The sequence below is a fragment of the Stegostoma tigrinum genome, chromosome 47 (genome assembly GCF_030684315.1).
Source record: "Stegostoma tigrinum isolate sSteTig4 chromosome 47, sSteTig4.hap1, whole genome shotgun sequence".
NCBI lineage: Eukaryota > Metazoa > Chordata > Chondrichthyes > Orectolobiformes > Stegostomatidae > Stegostoma > Stegostoma tigrinum.
The window spans coordinates 639,568-662,102 of record NC_081400.1 but is presented as its reverse complement, the minus strand read 5'-3'; the positions used below and the strand labels follow the sequence as shown (position 1 = coordinate 662,102).

At 45.2% G+C, this 22,535-nt stretch overlaps 1 protein-coding gene across 3 annotated transcripts in view; it reads left to right on the top strand.

The window, feature by feature from the left end:
* itga10 (integrin, alpha 10) overlaps window positions 1-22,535 on the top strand; it is a 99,952-nt gene that overhangs the window by 46,461 nt on the left and 30,956 nt on the right. For all 3 annotated transcript variants that reach the window (XM_059642935.1, XM_059642934.1, XM_059642933.1), the window contains exons 11-20: window positions 7,306-7,450; window positions 9,127-9,275; window positions 10,164-10,307; window positions 11,144-11,347; window positions 11,947-12,077; window positions 13,989-14,155; window positions 18,158-18,300; window positions 18,910-19,020; window positions 19,118-19,203; window positions 21,730-21,871. In XM_059642935.1, the coding sequence (XP_059498918.1) occupies window positions 7,306-7,450; window positions 9,127-9,275; window positions 10,164-10,307; window positions 11,144-11,347; window positions 11,947-12,077; window positions 13,989-14,155; window positions 18,158-18,300; window positions 18,910-19,020; window positions 19,118-19,203; window positions 21,730-21,871 (1,422 nt within the window). The remainder of the gene's footprint in view (window positions 1-7,305; window positions 7,451-9,126; window positions 9,276-10,163; window positions 10,308-11,143; window positions 11,348-11,946; window positions 12,078-13,988; window positions 14,156-18,157; window positions 18,301-18,909; window positions 19,021-19,117; window positions 19,204-21,729; window positions 21,872-22,535) is intronic.

Sequence of the window (22,535 nt, the reverse complement as noted above, 5' to 3'; positions counted from 1 at the left end):
GATAGCATTGGGAATGCATTGGGAGCACAGGCAGCGGAGCTGGGATAGCACTGGGAGTGGAACTGGGATAGCCTGGGGCACCATTGGGAGCACAGGAAGTGCATTCTGGAAGTCAGCATAGCTTTGTGAGGGGCAGGTCATGCCTTACAAATCTTATTGAGTTCTTTGAGGAAGTCATGAGAGAGGTTGGCGAGGGTCAAGCAGTGGATGTGGTGTACATGGACTTCAGCAAGGCATTTGATAAGGCTCTCCACGGCAGGCTCATTCATAAAGTCAGGAGGTATGGGATACAGGGTGATTTGACTGTCTGGATTCAGAATTGGTTGGCTGACAGAAGGCAGAGAGTGGTTGTAGATGGTAAGTATAGGGCTCTGTTCTTGGGCCTCTGCTCTTTGTAGTTTTTATAAATGACTTGGATGAGAAGGCTGAGGGGTGGGTTAGTGTGTTTGCTGATGACACAAAGGTTGGAGGTGCTGTTGATAGTATCGAGGGCTATTGCAGGCTTCAGCGAGACATTGACAGAATGCAGAGCTGGGCTGAGAAATGGCAGATGGAGTTCAACCTGGATAAATGCGAAGTGATGCATCTTGGAAGGTTGAACTTAAATGCTGAATATAGGATTAAAGGCAGGATTGTCGGCAGTGTGGAGGAACAGCGGGATCTTGGTGTTCAAGTGCATAGCTCCCTCAAAGTTGCCACCCAGGTGGATAAGGTTGTTAAGAAAGCATATGGTGTTTTGGCTTTCATTAACAGGGTGATTGAGTTTAAGAGCTGCAAGGTTATGCTGCAGCTCTACAAAACCCTGGTGAGACCACACTTGGAATATTGTGTCCAGTTCTGGTCGCCCTGTTATAGGAAAGATGTGGAGGCTTTGGAGAGGTTGCAAAGGAGTTTTACCAGAATGCTGCCTGGACTGGAGGGCTTGTCTTACGAGGAGAGGTTGACTGAGCTTGGACTTTTCTCTCTGGAGAGAAGGAGGAAGAGAGGTGACCTGATCGAGGTGTACAAGGTAATGCGAGGCATGGATAGAGTCGATAGCCAGAGACTTTTCCCCAGGGCAGGATTGAGTGCCACGAGGGGTCATAGTTTTAAGGTGTTAGGAGGAAGGTATAGAGGAGACATCAGAGGGAGGTTCTTCACCCAGAGAGTTGTGAGCGCATGGAATAGTTTACCAGTGGTAGTCGTGGAAGCGGAGTCATTAGTGACATTTAAGTGACTGCCGGACATGCACATGGACAGCAGTGAATTGAGGGGAATGTAGGATAGGTTATTTTATTTTTGGATTAGGATTATTCCACAGCACAACATCGTGGGCCGAAGGGCCTGTACTGTGCTATACTTCTCTGTGTTCTATGTTCTATGTTCTAATTGACCTCGTGAACGTACGCTGCACTCCCTCAACAGCCAGAATGCCCTTCCTCAAATTGGGAGACCAAAACTGCACACAATACTCCAGGTGCGGTCTCACCAGGGCCCTGTACAGCTGCAGAAGGACCTCTTTGCTCCTATACTCAATTCCTCTTGTGATGAAGGCCAGCATGCTATTAGCTTTCTTCACTGCCTGCTGTACCTGCATGCTTGCTTTCATTGACTGATGTACAAGAACACCTAGATCTCGTTGTGCTTCCCCTTTACCTAACTTGACTCCATTGAGACAGTAATCTGCCTTCCTGTTCTTGCCACCAAAGTGTATAACCGCACATTTATCCACATTAAAGTGCATCTGCCATGCATCCGTCCACTCACCTAGCCTGTCCAAGTCACCCTGTATTCTCATAACATCCTCCTCACATTTCACACTGCCACCCAACTTTGTGTCATCAGCAAATTTGCTAATATTACTTTTAATGCCTTTGTCTATATCATTAATATATATCGTAAACAGCTGCGGTCCCAGCACCGAACCTTGTGGTACCCCACTGGTCACTGCCTGCCATTCCCAAAGGGACCCGTTTATCACTACTCTCTGCTTCCTGTCAGCCAGCCAATTTTCAACCCAACTCAGTATTTTTCCCCCAATACCTTGTGCCCTAATTTTGTTCACCAATCTCCTATGCTGGACTTTATCAAAGGCTTTCTGAAAGCCCAGGTACACTATATCCACTGGTTCTCCCTTATCCATCTTCATGGATACATCCTCAAAAAATTCCAGAAGATTAGTCAAGCACGATTTCCCCTTTGTAAATCCATGCTGACTCTGACCTATTCTGTTCCTGCTATCCAAATGAGTCGTAATTTCATTTTTTATAATTGACTCCAGCATCTTTCCCACCACTGACGTCAGGCTAACAAGTTTATAGTTTCCTGTTTTCTCTCTCCCTCCTTTCTTGAAAAGTGGGACAACATTTGCCACCCTCCAATCCGCAGGAACTGACCCTGAATCTATAGAACCTTGGAGCTGGGATAGACTAGGTCAGCACTGGGAGTGCAGGGTGTGGAGCTGGGATAGACTGGGACAGCATTGGGAGCACAAGAAGCAGAGCTGGGATAGACTGGAATAGCATTGGGAATGAAGAGAGTTGGAGCTGAGATAGACTGGGACAGCATTGGGAGTGCAGGGTGTTGAGCTGGGATAGACTGGGACAGCATAGTTGGCAAAGGGAGCAGAGCTGTGATTGACTGGGATAGCATTGGTACTGCAGGGAGCGGAACTGAGATAGACTGGGATAGAGTTGGGAGCACCGGGAGCAGAGCTGGGATAGACTGGGTGAGCATTGGGAGCACAGGGAGCAGAGCTCAGATATACTGGGATAGCATTGGGAGCACTGGGAGTGGAGCTGGGATAGATTGGGTGAGCTTTGGGAGCACAGGGAGTAGACTGGGATAGCATTGGGAGCGAAGGGAGTGGAGTTGGGATAGACTGAGGCAGCACTGGGAGTGCAGGGTGTGGATCTGGGATAGACTGGGACAGCATTGGGAGCGAAGGGAATGGAGCTGGGACAGACTGGGACAGCATTGGGAGTATGGACCCGAGCTGAGATAGACTGAGTGAGCGTTGGGAGCACAGGGAGCGGAGTTGAGATATACTGGATTAGTATCAGGAGCACGGGGAGCAGAGCTGGCATAGAGTGGGTGAGCATTGGGAACAGAGCAAGTAGATCTGGGAGCTAAGGGATTTGGAGTGGGTGAAACGTTGTGCTGTCAGGTTGCGTGCCTGAAGTGTAGATGTCCCTTTTTTGAATCAGTGTTGTCAAATTTCCAACATTCTTTAAACCTGCAGTCTCCAAAATAAACATGCTCTCTTTTTAAAAACAATACCATTCAAACCCACTCTTCCGGTCTCTATCAGACTGCATCATATTGAGACTCCACTTCCAGTCTTCATTTCAGGTATTTGCTGGGCCAGACTTTCTGTACACTGGTACCTGCAGGGGGCTGTGGTAACCTATTACTGATTTAAAATTCAAACTAAAACTCTCTTACCTTGGTGTGGTTCTGGTTTAGCTGCACTGCTGAACAATCAGGGACAGAATTAGTGCCTTTCATAATAACTTTTTTTAAATTCAGCTCTGATAAAGTATTGTTGAGATCAAAGTAAGCTGCCATCAGCTATTTGATCGAATTAAATATCTGGGGACACAGTGGTACACTGGGGTATGTTTCCTTTTGTCTTACTGACTCAGTTTTAAGTCACTCTGTAGCATTGCCTCCTAGGGTAAGGGTTCTCCAGCTGTTGGCTCTCGTCCCCCTGCCAATGTCTCCCATTGTGCCCCACAACCAGCTCACACAGAAACCTGCTGTTTATGTGTGAGCCTGTAGTAAGTTTTGGTTCACAGTAGCCTCACCAGACACCCACTCTGTCTCAAACAGGCAGTGGACAGGGAGATAAAACAGGAAAAATGTTTTTTCCACTCTTTAGCCCAAGGGTACTGAGCCTGACTGAAATGTCGCTGGCAGATGTTTTCAAACGTATCTGTATTAGCAGAGAATAGTTTGGTCGGTAAACTTGATTGGCCTTTAGTGAAACAGTTGTTTGAGAGGACGCCAAGCAATTAGGTTTCCCTCTGAGTACAGATAGTAAGAGCTGCCGATGCTGGAGTCAGAGGTAATACAGCGTGGAGCTGGAGGAACACAGCAGGTCAGGCAGCATTAGAGGAGCAGAAAAGTTGACATTTCCAGTTGGGACCATTCACCAGGACTCATCCTGCTTCTCTGATGCCACCTGGCTGCTGTGTTCCTCCAGCTCCACACTGTGTTATCCCTTTCATCTGAGTAGCTGACATTTCCTTTGCTGCTGTACTCTGTCTCTGTGTCCTGTTGATCCATCAAACCTGTGTGTAATGACCTACATTGACTTCCAGTCCAGCAAATCCTCCAATGTCAAGTTCTTCAACAGCTCCATGGCTTCAATTTTCCCTCTCACCTAGTTTACCTTGCTTAGAGCCCCTCCAGTTCTGGCCCCTTGTGAAGCCATTCTTCCTTGGTGTCATCATTGGTGACCGTTTCTTTGGTCAGTGACTTTAACTCTGGGATTCTCTCCATAAATATCCCTACCAGTCTACCATTGCTGTTTCGTTACAATCCTCCTTAAAGCCCACCTCTTTGATCAGACTTCTATGTTATCCTTCTTAATGTCCTATTCAGCTCAGAGTGTGTTTTAGAGTGATAACACTACTCGAAGGGTTAGGGATTGGGTGAGAACATGTCTTGAGGTGAAATGTAGTTTTAAATACAGTTGTTTTCAGCCTGCTTATACATCCGGTAACCTGTCAGCTTTTTGTGCTTAGTATTTTGGTATTTGGTGTTTTGCCAGCTTTTGGTGCTTGTTATTTGCAATGACTGCAAAAAAGCAAGAAAAGACTTGGAAGTAAAAGGAAATTCTACAAAATCTTTCCCTGTTAATCTGTGGCTGAAGCATTGAGACCAGTTCTGGACACAGCCTTCTCGAAGGATTGAAGTTCTTGCAAGGGGCATTGACCAAGGAATCCCTACAGTGTGGAAGCAGGCCATTCAGCCCATTGAGTCCACACTGACCCTCCAAAGAGCATCCCTCCCGGACCTACTTTATCCCTGTAACCATGCACTTCCCAAGGCTAATCCACCTAACCTGCACATCCCTGGACTCTAAGGGCGATTTAGCATGGCCAATGCACACTAACCCGCACATCTTTAGACTGTGGGAGGAAATTGGAGCAAACCCATGCAGATACAGGGAGAATGTGCACGCTTCACTCAGACAGTAGCAGTGAGGCAACAGTGCTAACCACTGAGCCACTGTGCCAACCAGATAGTATCACAGACGAGGCAATTTGAATGAAGTTTTTAGAATGTGGGATTACTCCTCTTAAAGCAGAGAAGGTTAAAGTGAAATTTAATTGAGGTGTTGAAAATGCTGAAGGGTTTTGTAGAGTAAATATGAAGGGAGTATTTCCCCTGGCAGAAGTGTCAGTCAGCAAAGGAGAATGTTTAACACAAATAGGCAATAAAACCCTGACGTCGTGAGGGAATTGTTTTACAAACAATTGAACAATAATTATAATCTTGAATGCAGTGTCCAAAGGGCAGGCACAGATTCAATACTTATACCCAAAAAGACAATCAGATAAATAATTGAAAACAAACCCCACTGGTGGGGCGATAGGAAGGTAAAGGGAAGGTACCAATTGGACAGATCTTTGAAGGAGCTGGCAGGGCACAATGTGCCAAATGAACTGGAATTAATTCTATGAAAAGAATGGACTGGTAGTCTGTAAATTCTTCCTTTACTGTGAAAGCTTAGTTATCTTTGTCACTGTTACAGAGGAAATTTTTTTCTAATGCAGTTTCTGTTCAGATTGACAGACACTGTGTATGAGCAGTGTTTGAGAGATAGATGCTGTCAGACTGTGGATTTTATTTTTAAATTCATCTTGTTCATAGATGTCATTACATAGCTCTGGAGCAGATGGGACTTGAACCTGGGCCCCCTTGTCAGAGGGAGGGAGATTACCATTGTTCGATAAGGGAGCCTATGAGCCAGCTTCAGGCTTTTGTAAAAGGTGATGCAGGTCAGGATCGCCACCTGCAGGGACAATGCAGCACTGCGGCTGCTCCTTTCTCAGAATCAAAAGGGAATCTGTTACATCCTACAAGTTAAAGCCTTTCATTGATACCCACAGACACTTTTACTGCTGAATTATATCCATATATCTCCTGAATCCATTTGCACTGCCCTCTGCAGTGAAGATGTAGCTGATTTACTCCATGAAACTGTGTTATCCTTTGAAAAGTTAGAAGGAAGACTTGCAGCTATACAGCACCTTTCAGAAATTCAAGATACTGCACATTGATTCACAGACATTAAATACCCATACTACCCTAACATAGGACCTGGAGAAGGCTATTTGAACAGAGTAAGCTCAAACAAAGAGCAACATAAAAATGATCTGATAATTTGAGCTTTTTTTTAATAATGTTATTTGTTGGATAAATGTCATTCAAGGTCCTGGGGAAAAACTCCTATGTCTTTCTTCAAGATTGTGTCCCAGGATCTCTTTCAGATGCTGTGTTTGTCAGACACCTTATCTGCCATCACCTCTGACAGTGTGGTACGCCCTTAGCACTGACCCTGAGACAGTGCCTGGTCCCTCAGCACTGACCCTCCCACAGTACCCACTCCTTCAACACTGACCCCTGACAGTGCCCGCTCCCTTGGCACTGACCCTCCATCAGTGCAGTACTTGGTCAATTTTATCTTTAGCGTGTCTGCTTGAATTTTGTGCCACCATTATGGAGTGTCTTGAATCCACACCCTCTGACCCAAAGACAGAAAGGTGGGATGGAAGCATTCTGAGACTGATTTTTCTGGGGCCTTGTGCCTAAGAGGAGGAGTGCTATCTGTCACTATCTCCCTTCATCCGGGGAGTTGCACATCTCTGAGAGTTTCAGGAGGGGCTGAAGGTGGCAGATTTCCACTCATCTCTCTCAAGCAAGTATAAGTTAGCATCTCTCTAACCCTTTTAAATCCTTTATTAAAGCCATTCAACTACAAGAATGTGTTAAAGACATGCATGGTTTCATTTTGACTTTAGGTAATGTTTTGAGACAGACGGTGTTGGATAAGTCACCTGATATTTATTGCTGTTGAGTTTCCTGTTGACTGTGGGAATGTGATGTATGGCAGATAGCAGGTCAAAAGCTCCTTGCAGATATCTCATTCTCTGCAGAAAAAGCTGGATAGTGTTATTATACATGAGCGCTAATTCCTGTAGTGCAGGGTGAATGCTGCCTTTCCTCAGGCAACCTCTCACCATAGGATGAGAACGCTAACTGTTTTAAGGTAACGGTGATCAAACACACTCCTTCTTCCTCCTGCTTATGAACTAGGATGGGATTTTACTCGGGGCAGTTGGAGCATATGACTGGAATGGAGCCATTGTGAAAGAAAGTGTCTATGGTAACATTATCACATCAAGACAAGCCCTGAACCAGGAGTTTCCCAAAGCCTTGAAGAACCACGCAGCCTACCTCGGTATGCAGGGTGTTGGGCGGGGGGGGTGCAGTGAGAGGAGGGTAGATGAGTCAGAGTGGGGTGCCTTGAGTTGGGGTGGGGTGGGGGTGTAGTGAAATGGGGTGGGGTGAGGTGAGTTAGGGTGTGTTGGGGTGACATGAATTGGGGTGGGGTGAGGTGAGGTGCGTTAGGGTGGGGTGGGGGTGTGGTGGGGTGACAGTGTGGTAAGGTGGGGTGAGAGTGTGGTGAGGTGGGTTGGGGGTGTGGTGAGGTGGGGTGGGGGTGTGGTGAAGTGTGGTGAGGTGGGGTGAGAGTGTGGTAAGGTGGGGTGGGAGTGTGGTGAGGTGGGTCGGGGGTGTGGTGAAGTGGGGTGAGTTGGGGTGAGAGTGTGGTGAGGTGGGGTGGGGGTGTGCTGAAGTAGGGTGGGGTGGGGTAGGGTGAGAATGTGGTGAGGAGGGGTGAGAGTATGGTGAGGTGGGGTCGGGGTGTGGTGGGGTGGGGTGAGTTGGGGGTCAGAGTGTGGTGAGGTGTGGTGCGGTGGGGTGGGGGTGTGGTGAGGTGCGGTGGGGGTATGGTGAGGTGGGGTGGGAGTGTGTGAGATGGGGTGGGGGTGTGGTGAAGTGGGGTGAGTTGGGGTGAGAGTGTGGTGAGGTGGCGTGGGGGTGTGCTGAAGTAGGGTGGGCTGGGGTAGAGTGAGACTGTGGTGAGGTGGGGTGGGGGTGTGGTGAGATGGGGTGGGGGTGCGGTGAGGTGGGGTGGGAGTGTGGTGAGATGGGGTGGGGGTGCGGTGAGGTGGGGTGGGGGTGTGGTGAAGTGGGGTGAGTTGGGGCGAGAATGTGGTGAGGTGGCGTGGGGGTGTGCTGAAGTAGGGTGGGGTAGGGTGAGAAAGTGGTGAGGAGGGGTGAGAGTGTGGTGAGGTGGGGTGAGTTGGGGTGAGAGTGGGGTGAGGTCCTGGTGAAGTGGGGTGTTTTGGGGGTGTGGTGAAGTGGTGTGGGGGTGTGGTGTGTTGGGGTAGGGTGAGGCTTATCCTTTTGTGGATCCAGTTTCCATCATAGCCTGCTTCCTAATGAAGATTCCATTGAAACCTGAACCAATGTTGACTGGGTTACTGACAATATGAAATGAGATTAGTTAAATCCTCGGTTTCATTTGAAAACCAGTTTCCATTGCTCCTGTAAAAGCTGTTGTTATGATTGTATGAAAGGAGGCCATTCAGGCCATCAAGCCCGTCCTGTTGCCGCAGCTGTGAAGCTATCTCGGGTTACACTGATCTCAATGTAACATCAGCGACAGGCAAGAATTACAGGAGTATGTGTTGTGTAACTGGTAAGGCTGTGGTGGATTGAGCCCCTAGTAGACCTTCCAGTCCTGGTAATGAACAGGACTAGAGCCCATTCTTGTAATTGTCAGCTTCTTGGTACACCAACTGCATAGTGCATAGCACATTTAACTGCAAAGTGTAAAATGCTGTAAAGTAGTTTAATTGGCTGCAGCTCTGGCTTTGTAACCATCCCCCCCACCTCTTCACTGTCTCTATCCACCTATGGTTTTTGTCAGTTTGTAACTTGGTGATGGCAGGGATTCAGTGGGGCAAGAATGGGAGACCCAATAAACCGGGAATCAGGGCTCAGAACAAAATGCTGCAGCAGCTCCGTGATCTGCTAGATCCAGAATCTGATGTTCTCTCCTTATTCCAGGCTACACTGTGTCATCTGTGAGGCAAAGGAATGGTCAACGTGTCTATGTGGCAGGGGCTCCAAGATTCAAACACAAAGGCAAGGTCATCCTCTTCAATCTGGACAAGGTTGGCAATCTGACCGTGCATCAGTCCTTAATCGGAGAACAGGTGAGGGGTATGCACTATCCCGTTCACAGTCAAACACCGTCTCTGAAGCTTTCTGACAGCGAATGCAACCAGGCCAAAGCCAGCGTTCTGTGATCTATGGGGACCAGACCTGACTTTTGTCTCTATGAAATCATGGAATCCCTACAATGTGGAAGCAGGCCATTTGGCCCATTGAGTCTACAACAGCCCTCTGCAGAGCATCCCACCCTGACCCTCATGCCTACTCTCAAGGAAATACCTGTCGAATCTAAATAATTTAACACTTAAACATGAATGATAATTTGCTGGATTTTTGCTGCAGTCTGAAGTGTTTGGCCATAAAAGCAGTATTCAATGTTAGGTTTGAATAATGCTCTGTACAATTGAAACATCACTTCCTGCCCATTGTAGTCCAGGCCGCTGGAAATAAACACATCATTTCATGAGCTTTAGTATCAAATCAAACACAATGCTATGGATGAGGAATGCTGACCAGTTCTGAGGGACACTTATTGACCCAAATCATTGGCTCTGTTTCCCTCCATAGATACTGCTGAATACTTCCACCTTCCTTTGTTCTTAGTCCATTAGTGCGAGTAGATTCCCCCTTTAATGTAGGGAAATCGAACTCATTTCTAGCATCCAGATGCTGCCCAGGGATAGATCCTGGTGTGCTCTTACACACTATCTCAGCATTGACTTTGTAAATCAGGTTACCTGGAAATTCTTGACATTTCAGTAAAATCATTGCATTGTCACGTGGAGATTTTGCAGTTGCTTAGTGTGGATATTTTCAATTAAAGTTTCTTATTTTTGTGACCAGAACTCTGAATGACTGGATTCACCAAGGGGCTGACATCCCTAAGTCTCTGATTATGAGATCAGTTGATCAAATCTGCTCTATTACAGATTGGATCCTATTTTGGAAGTGAGGTTTGCCCAGTGGACGTAAATGGTGATGGTGTGACGGATGTGCTGTTGGTCGCAGCACCCATGTACCTTGGAGCCAACAGCAAAGAGACTGGGAAAGTCTATATTTACAGAGTGCAGGAGGTGAGCAGGAGCTTCTGGTTTGTGTGTCAGTTTCTCTCTGCCAAAGACGCATATATACACTCACGCACATGCACATGCACACACACACACCTTTCATAAAAAGCATCATTGGGAATACTGAGCCATGTAACTTCACCTGTTGGATTTGAGTTTGAATGAACAGACTTTCATTTCATTGGTCTGTGGTACAGGTCTTCTCCTGTGTGAAACGCCTTTTGGACATTGTCTTCCCAGTTTTTAGGGGAACAGAATTTCTCCAGTGGTTACTGTTGCTGCATGTAGCCTTTTAACAATAAGTCCCACCTGATTTAAGCACAAATTGTTTTGCAACAACAATCTTTAATACATTGACTAATTAACCGTGTTTTTGTTCTTGCATGCCTATTCTATAGTCTCACACTAAATGCCAAGCAATTAGTACGGGCTATTTCCTGCAGAATCAAGATGATGAAGCTGGCATCTTTCACTGGTCTGGGTTAACCTTTACTACTGTAAGCACATAGCTGTTCCTTACTTCCTAGTCATTAATTGTCTTACTCAACTACAACATGAGCTGTTAACATATTTTCCTAATCTCCCAAACTCCATTTCTGTCCTGCAACTGATATCACCTTCTGAAATACATAGCCTCTGAGTTTTCCCTGTAGGAGGTACCTGGTTCCCAGACACAGCCTATATGTTCAGTATATGAAGGACCAACTCATCACATGGACATTTTAACTTTGTTTTCCGGGAAGAATCTGTTGATCAAGTAGTAATGATTAATATTGTAGCAATATGAGTACAATGTGAAAGCATCACTGATGTTGTTCTCCCCTGTTCCATGTCCTTGGCAGTTTTCCCTTTCATTCAGTGATATTCTACAGATCAGCAACAAGCCACAGGATTCCCGCTTTGGGTTCACCCTCATTGCTGTTCCTGACCTTAATTATGATGCATTCAATGATGTGGTTGTCGGTGCCCCGTTGGAAGATGGACATCGTGGCGCAGTGTATATTTATCATGGACATCAAGACACGATTGTTCCAAAGTATAAACAGGTCAGTGTACAGGGACTGCAGGAGCTGGGATCATTCTCCTTGGAGCAGAGAAGGTTAAAGGGAGAATTATTCAAGCTATTGTAGGGACAGGAGGAGCTGGGATCATTCTCTTTGGAGCAGAGAAGATTAAAGGGAGATTTGTTCGAGGTGTTTAAAATCAGACAGGATTTTGATGGAGTAAATTATGGAGGAGCTGTTTCTAGCAGTGGGAGGATTGAGATATTTGACAGAAGAAGCAGAGGGGAATGCTTCTTCACACATGAAGGTTTTTGACCTGGAATATCTGAAAGGGTGGCGGAAGTAGATTGAGTAGCAACTTTCAGAAGGGAAATGGGATTAAATCCTGGAAAAGGAGAAATTTGTAGAGCTATGAAAGACATGAGGAGTAGGAATAATTGGAGAGCTTTTTCAAAGACGCAGTTGAATTGGAATAGATCAGATAGCTCTGTTATTGTTAACTGTGTTCAAAAGAGCCCCACCTTCAAATCTGCTGTGAAAGAAGGTTTATTCTGTAAGGAGTCTGTAGTCTGGTCTCCTTTACCTACAGAGAAACACAACATGTCCCATGCATTGATTACTGTAACTTTTTATTCTGTTAGAGAATTGCTGCTTCAGCTGTGGACCCAGGACTTTGGTATTTTGGGCGCAGTGCAGATGGCCAGATGGATGTGGATGGAGATGGACTGATCGATGTGGCAGTGGGAGCTTTCGGCAAAGCTGTCATCTTCGGGTCAGTCACAGGCATGGCTCCGGGCTGGGTTTTACATTAATCTTCTGAATAAGGTCTTATTTAACCCTGAGCCTTATTTAATACTCAGTTTCCCAAGAGACACAAAGGCTGTACCTGGGATGGTACTGATCAAGAGAAGAGCCTGAAATCAACAATACAAGCAGAATCTCTGCTTTGTGCAGAACCATAGGTTGGGTGTGCCAGATGTGGTGTTTGGAAGAGAAGGAGGTGGAGACTGAACAATCCAGGATTGTTCAATCGTCATCATCCTGCACTCACCATCCCACCTACCGTCCCCAGTCCCACCCCTCCTCTCTCTAATTATTTCAGAACTCTCTTCCCCCTCCCCCATTTCTAAAGAAGGGTCCCAACCTGAAAGGTCAACTTTCCTGTTCCTCTGATGCTGCCTGGCCCACTGCACTTCTCCAGCTCCACACCATGCTATCTCTGACACCAGCATCAGCAGTTCTTGCTGTCTCTGAATCCAGGATTCCTGCTGCCTATCACTGTCCAATGACTTATATCAGCCTCAGCGCAATAGCTACAAAAGCAGAAGTTGCTGGAAAAGCTCAGCATGTCTGGCAGCATCTGAGAAGAAAAAAAATCAGAGTTAATGTTTCAGGTCCAGTGACCCTTCCTCAGCTCAATAGTTTCCTCCCAAGACAGAGGATGCTAATTACTGCGTCCAGACTGACATTCCTACTGTTCTGAAGAAACAAAGTGCAGTTTGCCTTTGTAGTGGAGGTGATGACTTTGTGGTATTATTGCTTACTGTTAATCCAAAGACTGAGGTAATGTTATGGGGACCAGGGGTCTAATCCTGCCATGTCAGATGGTGGTATTTGAATTTAATAACAAAAGTCTGGAATTAAGAGTGCAACGATAACCATGAATCCATTGTGGATTGTAGGATAAACCAATCCATTTCAATAAAATCCTTTGGGGAAGGAAACCGCCATCCTTACCTGATCTACATGTGACTCCTGTCCCACCACAATGTGGTTGCCATCTGGGCAATTAGGGATGAGCAGTAAATGCTGGACCAGCCAGCGATGCCTACATCCCATGAATGAATTAAACATTAAAATTAAGTGCTTAATCTCTCGCCTTTCACATTTCTGAGTTGAACCTGGTTTTCCAAATTGGTTGACAACTCAAAAGTCATTAGCCAGCGCTGAGCTGTGAGTTAATCAGACGCATGAATATCCACTTGGAGGCTGTAAAAGTCTGTAACCTATGATCTTTAGCTGTCACAATCTGAATTGGCATCAAATTAGCACTGCCTCTCTAATGCTGACACAGCTGTTGTCTTGAGAATCGTCAGTCTTATTCCAGGGTTGTCACTGGAATTATTTTTGTGATATGAACTGCCTTTCTGCAATAAGCTATAACTGGGCCATTATCTGTGCATCCTGGAATTGAGCTGAACCTGTCTGGCTCCAAAATCTGTGGGAGCTCTCTTTAATTATTAACAAGGCTCAGTCAGGGTGTGTGAGAGCATTAAATGTGGACAGCACCTCTCATCCAGAAGACTGAAAAAGAAAATAAGCCTGTTACAATTTCCATTTCTCTCAGACACTCCTATGTAGCACTACAGATGGCTCTTGTCCTCTTTACTGCTACAGGGTCCTGCATGTTACCTGCCCTGTCTTCCATTTTCTCCCTCCCCCGCTTTCTCTCTCTCTCATGTTTCTCCTTGTGTAGTGCAGTTAGATCTAATGCTTGTTCTGTCTCCTGTTCCTCTCTCTCTGCCATCCACTCCATCAATTGCTCTGGTGTACTCACAGTCTCTCCACTCCCTCTCCCCCAAAACACCTCCTTCTCTCCTTCTTTCTCTACTGCACACTGTCTCTACGCAAACGTTTTCTTACTACATCCCTCAAATTCTCGCCTATTGCCCTCTGACTCTAGGATACTACGTGTGGTCCAGGTGAATGCCTCAGTTAAGTTCAGTCCTGCTTCCATCAATATGCTCCAACGAAACTGCCAGAGAAGTGGCAAAGATGTCACCTGTGTTACTGCCACTGTCTGTTTCACCACAAGAGCAAAGTCACCTGGACTGAACCACAGCACACTGGGTAAGTGTGTCCTCCAGCACTCTGTAAGGTAACAGGTTAAAAATACCAAAAATACTTAGGCTAGGCAGCATGTGTGGAGAGGTGAACAGAATTAGTGTTTCAAGGTCTTTATAGGACAATTGGCAGCTTGGATCTTGGATCTTTCATTTGTGGAATCATTTGTCCACTTCTCTTGAAATGGGAGTTTTAGCATCCGCCTCTGTTTCTCTCATCTCCTCTGGAGCTGCACTTAAACTGTCCTCCCACTCCAATACTCTGGCTGTAATTCACTCCGGGATATCTCTTATTATGTATAAAACTCCTCCTGAACACCTTGATTGGATTCCTGAGCTACCTGGACAAGATGCTGGATTGTACAACAATGCCTGAACAGGTTTCTTCCACATTAACAGATGGAGCAAGGCAGTAAGGTCTGACAATAACTCAGTAACTTGGAATGCGTTTGGCTACTATGCCTTCTCTTCCCTCATTTAAGTCATTGATGTAAAGTATAATATACTGACGCCCCAGCCCCACTTCCCTGTGCGATTCCATCTCAGATCAGAACAAGACCCACTAAAGCACACTCAGAGATAGTAAGAACTGCCAATGCTGGAGTCAAAGATAAAACAGTGTGGAGCTGGAAGAACACAGCAGGCCGGGCAACATCAGAGAAGCAGGAAAGCTGACTTTTTGGGTCAGGGCCCTTGTGCACTCTGTTTTCTGACAGCCAGCCTATCTTCTAACCATATTAGTATGTTACTGTCTTCTTCCATTAGCACCTACTTTTTGCAATAATCTCCACGTGGCTCCTTTTCAAATGCCTTCTAGTTATCCAAGTAAAGTACATGTACATGTACATATTTCTCCTTATACGCAACACATGTTCTTCCTTCATGGAACCCACTGTAATTTGATTAAACATGATTTCCCTTTGACAAAGCCAGGCTGATTCTTCCTGGTTACCTGAACTTTTCTAAGTGCACTGCTATAACTTCCTTCATGATTAATTCTGACATGCCTGACAGCAAGTTGACTGCCTTCTGCCTCCCTCTGGATGTGAGTTTGCTCGCTGAGCTAGAAGGTTCGTTTTCAGACGTTTCATCACCATTCTAGGTAACATTCTAGGTAACCTCCCTCTCTTGAATAGAATGGTGAGAATTGCTACTTTCCAGTACTTCCACAATCTGACACATTTTGGAAGCTTAACGTCAGTACTATCTGATTATCTTCCCACTGGTTGGGAGTCATATTTGGTACATAGGAAGATAGTAGTGGTTATTGGAGGTCAATTAACTCAACAGCAAGACATTGCAGCAGGAGTTCCTCAGGGTAGTGTCCTAGGCCCAACCATCTTCAACAGCTTCAACAATAATCTACTCCATTGTAAGCTCAGAAGTGGGGATGATTGCCCAGTGTTCAGCACCATTCATGATTCCTCAGACACTGAAGCAGTTCTTCAGCAAGACCTGGACAATTCCAGGTTTAGTCTGACAAGTAGCAAGTAACACTCCCCTTGCTTAAATGCAAATCAGTGATCATTTCCAACATGAGAGAATCCAACCATCAACCATTCACCAATGAATCCCTGCTATCAACATCCTGAGGTAACCTGGATCATAGGAATGTAGGATTAGGAGCAGGAGCATGTAATTCAGCCTTTCGAGCCTAATCTGCCATTTAACATGATCGTGGCTGATCTTATCTTGGTCTCTGCTGCACTGTCCTCCCTGCTCCCCATGACTCTTTGTCCCGCTGTTCATCAGAAACAGTTTCTTGAATTGCTTGATTGATTTTTCCCCCACTACGCTCTGGGGCAGTGAGTTCCACAGATTTCCAACCCTCTGAGAAAAGTAATTTCTTCTCATGTCATTTTGAACCTACCTCCTCTCACTCTATATCTATGCCCTCTTGTTTGAAATAGTTCTACAAGGGGGACATCTATTCAATGTCCACATACAATCCCCTTTAGTATTTCATACAGCTCATTCGAATCCCCCTCATTCTTCTGAACTCTAGCGAATATAAGCCCAAACTATTCAACTGCTCCACATAAGACAGCTGTTTCATTCCTAGAATCTAGCAAACCCCCTCTGAACTGCCTCCAGTGCTACCACATCCTTCCTCTAGTAATGAGACCAGAACTGGACACAGTATTCCAGGCATGGTCTTACCGATGCCTTATATAATTGTTAAATATTTCTTTATTTTTATGATCAAGTCCTTTTGCCTTTCTTATTATATGCTGCACTTCCATGAACAAAGTTGCCCAGATCCATCTGGACTGACACACTGTGAATCTAATTTGCTTTTAAATAATAATTTGCCTTTTTAGTTTTCCAGCCACAAAAGACAACATCGCACTTACCCACATTAAACTCCATCTGCCAGATTCTGGTCCATTCTCCCAGTCTATCACGATCTTTCTGGAAACTTTTTATCTCCTAATTGCTGCCTGCTTTCCCACAATTTTTACTGTCACCCACAGACTTTGCTACGTTTCACCCTGTCCCATCTTGCAGATTACTTATATGATATGCAAATAGTTGAAGTCCAAGAACTGAATCCCACTTCTTACAGTTCGCCATCCAGAGAAGGACCCATTTATCCTGACCCTCTGCTTTCTGTGACTCAGCCAATCCTCTATCCAAGCCAATAGTCGACTCTTAACACTCTGGGACCTAACCTGCTGGATTAATCTTTTCTGCGCCACCTTGTCACATGCCTCCTGGAAGTCTAGATATACCACATCCACTGGATCCCCATTTTCCACCTTGCTGGTTACATCCTCTAAGTTTGTCAAACACGACTCGCCCTTTGTAAAAACCTAAAGAACTGCTGATGCTGTAAATCAGGAACAAAAGCAATGTTGCTGCAAAAGCTCAGCCGGTCTGGCAGCATCTGTGAAGGAAAAAACAGAGTTAATGTTTTGTGTCCAGTGACCCTTCCTCAGACCCGTTCTGAGGAAGGGTCATCGGACCCGAAACATTAACTCTGTTTTTACCTTCACAGTTGCTGCCAGACCTGCTGAGCTTTTCCAGCAACATTGCTTTTGCCCTTCGTAAAACTGGTGAATTAAGCTTTGTTTTTCCAAACATTCAGTGATCTATTGCTTTATGATTGATTCTAACAACGTCCCCACAACAGAGGTCAAATTAACTGGCCTATAGTTTTCCACTTTATGCCTATCTCCTGCTTTGAATAAGGGTGTCATTACCCAATTCCACTGGTACCTTTCCAGAATCCTAGGAATTTTGGAAAATCATAAGTAATGCATCCACTGTCTCTGCTGCCACCTCCTTTAATATCATAAGGTGCAGGCCATCAGGCCCCAGGAACTTACCTGCCTTTAATCCCATCAGTTTACCTCACACCGTCTCCCTGTTACAATAATTCCACCAAGTTCCACTGAAGTAACTGCAGTTTTTAAGAAAAAAATTATTATGTTCCTCTGTGAAAACAGAGACAAAAAATTGGTTTAGTGCCTCTGCCATTTCTGAGTTTCCCATTATTACCTCACCCATTTTCATTCTCTAAAGGGCCAGCATTTACTCTTGCTATTCTCTTCCTATTTATACACTTATACAAGCTTGTGGTATCAGTGCTCAGGTTTTCTGCTAGTTTCCTAGTTCATCACAGCTCTTTTTATTTTGCTTTTAGTAACCTTTGAAAGTTTCTGAACTGAAGGAAGAAGGGGAACACTGAGAGAGGGTTAAAGCTGCCCAGGGTTGAGGTGATAAGGGAGAATAAAGAGAAGTGGTGTTGAGTTTACATTTCACATTGTGGGGAGGAGAATTGGGCAGGCCCTCAGATATGTCTATGACTGGAGACACTGCACATGTGACGTGAAACAAGCAGCTTCTGCTCTGTGGCTGTGGAAAGGGTGTCTTATCTGTTCGGCATTTTCATGCCTTGTTGATGCTGGTTAGAATCAAGCTCCACTCATACTGATTATCAAATGTTTAAGAAGAAACAGTGTCATTACCCAATGCCTGCATTGCTCTGACTGCCAGTCTGTTACAGATCTATATTATAACATTGTGTTGGATGAAAAGAAGTTTGCTCCCAGGGCCTTGTTTGATGGAAGCGACCAAAGGCAGAAAGAGGAAGTTATCCGTATTCTGACTGATGGCCTGAAATGTCACAAGCTTCAATTTCATGTCATTGTAAGTACTGAGAGCTCTCCCAGTTTGCTATAGGGATGGCACTGGGTATGATGGCCTACTATCAGTGTGGATATACTGTGTGATCATTTGTGTCAGTGCACATCCATTACCTACTCCCTACATTTGTTACATTGAAATGGCTGCTGTAAAATCCTCGATGCCCAGAATGAAAGGCTGACCAAAGACTTTGAGATAGTAGGAACAGCCAATGCTGGAGTCAGAGATAACACAGTGTAGAGCTGGAAGAAAATAGCAGGCCAAGCAGCATCAGAGGAGCAGGAAAGTTGACGTTTCGGGTCAGGACTCTTCTTCAGCTTTCCTGCTCCTCTGATGCTGCCTGACCTATGTTCCTCCAGCTCCACACAGACTAAAGACTTTGCTGGGTTTCTGATCTGAGTTTGCTTGTCTCTGATACTAGCTGCCTGATGTACTTACATCCTTGACCTTGATATGTATTTAGAAAATTTCTCTGAGACATTATGCCACAATGCCAATGTCTAAAATCTGTGGTGGGATCTGCCATAAGATCCAGACACATACTGAGTCTGATGCGTAGACTCGGGCATTTTCTGGCTTTGAATCTAACAACATTTGCTGCTTCTGCCACAGGATACAGCTGACTACATTCGGCCCATCTGGTTCACATTACAGTTTAGTCTGGCTGAACAGCCTGCAGGGCCAGTTCTGGATGACACTTGTGTAACTACAGTGAAAAACTGGGTAAGTCTCTGTTGGACTGTATCTCTAAGCTGGACATGCACAAAGCTTTGTTCTGAAGTTTGCTGAAATATTCCTGTATTCAACTTCACGCTTTCAGATTCCCTTCTTCAAAGACTGTGGGGATGATGATGAATGTTTGACGGACCTTGCATTGCAGGCACAGCTGGATATTTCTGGATCTAGGCAAGAAAAAATTTATGGTCAAGTTTTATTGTTCAATTGCTGGTACTGGAATCATGAGATTAACAATCATTATGCTCTGCAATCACTGCTATGTTTACCTCCAAGCCACTTATCATTCTGACTTGGAAATATATCTCCATTCCTTTAGTGTTGCTGGGTCAAAATAGAGAGTTGTGAGAGCATGGAATGCGTTGCCAGCAGCAGTTGTGGAAGCAAGGTCATTGGGGTCATTTAAGAGACTGCTGGACATGCATATGGTCACAGAAATTTGAGGGTGCATCCATGAGGATCAATGGTCGGCACAACATTGTGGGCTGAAGGGCCTGTTCTGTGCTGTACTGTTCTATGTTCTATGTTCTATGTTCTAAAATCCTGGAATTCCCTCCCTAATGGCATTATGGGTCAACTTGCACCATGTAGACTGCAGCAGTTCAGGAGGGCAGCTTATTACCACCATCTCAATGGACACTAGGGATGTACATTAAATGCTGGGTCAGTGACCCTCCCCTCCCAGGTGCCATGAGTGAATTTTTAAAAAGCAGCAAGGCCCTCAGCTGTTTTCTTCCTAATTCCTTTCCTGATGACAGGTGCATGTTTCACAGGTATCACCTACTGGCCAATGTGTCACCTGAATGGCTAACATGCAAACAAGGAGCAGGAGTAGGCCATTCAGCCCCTGGAGCCTGCCCCGCTATCCAATAAGATCATGTCTATCTGATTGTAACCTCAAATCTATCTTCCCGCTTAACCCCTGAAAACCTTTAACCGCCTTGCCTAATAAGAATCTGTCTACCTCTGCCCTAAACATATTCAAAGGCTCTGCTTCCACCGTCTTTTCAGGAAGAAAGTTCTAAAGACTTTTGAATATAGGAGTTGGGACATCATGTTGAGGTTGTAGGGGATGTTGGTGAGGCCTCTTCTAGAGCATTGTGTTCTGTTCTGGTTTGCCTGTTATAGGAAGGATCTTATTAAGCTAGAGAGGGTTCAGAAAAGATTTACCAGGATGTTGCTGAGAGTGGAGGGTTTGAGTTTTAAGGAGAGACTGGGTGGGCTGAGACTGTTTTCACAGCAGTGTAGGGGGCTGAGGGGGTGACCTTATAGGGGTTTATAAAATTATGAGGGGCATGGGCAGAGTGATTAGCCAAAGACTTTTTCCTAGGGTGGGGGAGTTCAAAACCAGAGGGCAGAGGTTTAAAGTGAGAGGAGAAAGATGTAAAAAGTACATGAGGGGCAACTTCCTTACACAGAGACTGATTTGTATGTGGAATGAACTTCCAGAGGAAGCTGTGGGTGTGGGTATAGATACAACATTTAAAAGACATCTGGATAAGTACATGAATAAGAAATGTTTGGAGGGATATGGAACAAGGGCAGGGAGGTGGGACTAGTTTAGTTTGGGATTACGTTTGGCACGGGCTGGTTTCCATGCTGTAAGACTCTATGACTCGCCATCTTCAGAGAAAAATAATTTTCCTCATCTCTGTTTTAAATAGGAAACCCTGATTTTTGGACAGTGACCCCTAGTTCTAGGTACTCCCATCAGAAGGGCCTTCCCCTCCACATTTGCTTTGTTGAGACTCTTCTGATTCTTATATGTTTCAGTCGTCATTGCTCACATGACCAAACTCTAGTAGGTACAAGTCCAGTCTGACCAATCTTTCCTCATAAGACTAAACACCATGCCCGCCCCATTCTAGGCAGTAGTCTGGTGAAAATTCACTGAATTGAATCATAGAATCGTTATAATGTGGAAGCAGGCCATTCAGCCCATCATGTCCACAACGGACCCACCCTGTCCCTGTAACTCTGCATTTCCCATGGCTAACCCACCTAACCTGAATACTATGGGTAATGTAGCGTGGCCAATCCACCCTAACCTGCACATCTTTGGACTGTGGGAGGAACCCGGAAGAAAACTCACACAGACACGGGGAGAATGTGCAAACCCCACACAGACAATCACCCGAGGGTAGAATCAAACCCAGGTCCCAGGCGCTGTGAGGCAGCAGCGCTAACCACTGAGCCATTCAACAGAAATAGCTTCCAATGCATTTACATCCTTCCTTAAAGTAAGGTGGTCAATACTGTACCCAGTACTCCAGGTATGCTCTCATGAATGCCCTATATAGCTAAGGAATAACCTGAAGGGTATTTCCATCCCACCATGATAAACAAGAACACTGAATTGTGTTTCCTCATTCTGTGCTGTCTGTCAATTGTGAGCCATGAAAGAGAATGTGAGTGAATGAGCTGGCCAATCAGGTCATTGCTGCCTCCCATCCCAAAGAACCTTCCTGGGAAACAAACAAGTACAGGACTGATGCTAATATCGCCCGCACCCCCCCCCCCCAAAAAAAGTCTGACCAGTACTAAGTCCAATCACAACCTCCACTGAGATTGACTCAGCTGGAATCAAACACCTAGCTTGTATGAAAGCTGAGCTGCATTTACCTGTTGGGCTATCAAGTGTTTCTTTAGTTCATGTATTTTTGTCATTTTTATAATAAGTTGGAATCACTATTTCAGACAAAGTCCTTACATTGTAAAGAACAGTCGGCAGAGGGTGTCAGCAACAGTGATGCTGGAAAACAGGAAAGAAAACGCTTACAATACCAGCCTCAACATCTCCTTTTCTAAAAACCTGCTCTTCACCAGTCTCCTTGTGAGGGTAAAAAAAATTTAATTTCCTCTTTCTAACTATCTTTTGGAGGATTCTTTTCACGTGCATCATGACCTATTAGCAGGTTTAATGGAGTTTAATTCAGATAAATGTGAGGTGTTGCACTTTGGTTAAACAAACAAAGTCAGGATTTTCACGATTAATGCTAGGTCCCTGGGGAGTGTTATTGAACAGTGAGACCTAGGGGTACAGGTACATTGTTCCTTGAAAGTGGCGTAACAGGTAAGCAGGCTGGTGAAGAACTAGAGACGAAAAGACTGCAGATGCTGGAATCCAAGATAGACAATCAGGAGGCTGGAAGAACACAGCAAGCCAGGCAGCTTCTGGAAGAAAGGAGCGCTCAATGTTTCAGGTATTACCCTTCTCCTTTTCTCCAGACGCTGCCTAGCCTGCTGTGTCCTTCCAGCCTCTTGTTTGTCTCCCTTGTCCGTATGAGACTGATTCCACAAAAACATCTGCTGACACCTATTCTTGGAAGGATAGAGTTTCATTGAGTTCAACAACAGGAACACTGAAATCGACTTATGGGGCTCTAGGCCAAAACTGTACCTTAGCCCCTGACTTTTTTGCCTCTTTTAGCTGAGATAAAACCAGGTCGCAAGACAGCCTCAATGCTGTTCTACCTTCAGCTAACCTGTATAATTGTATGATA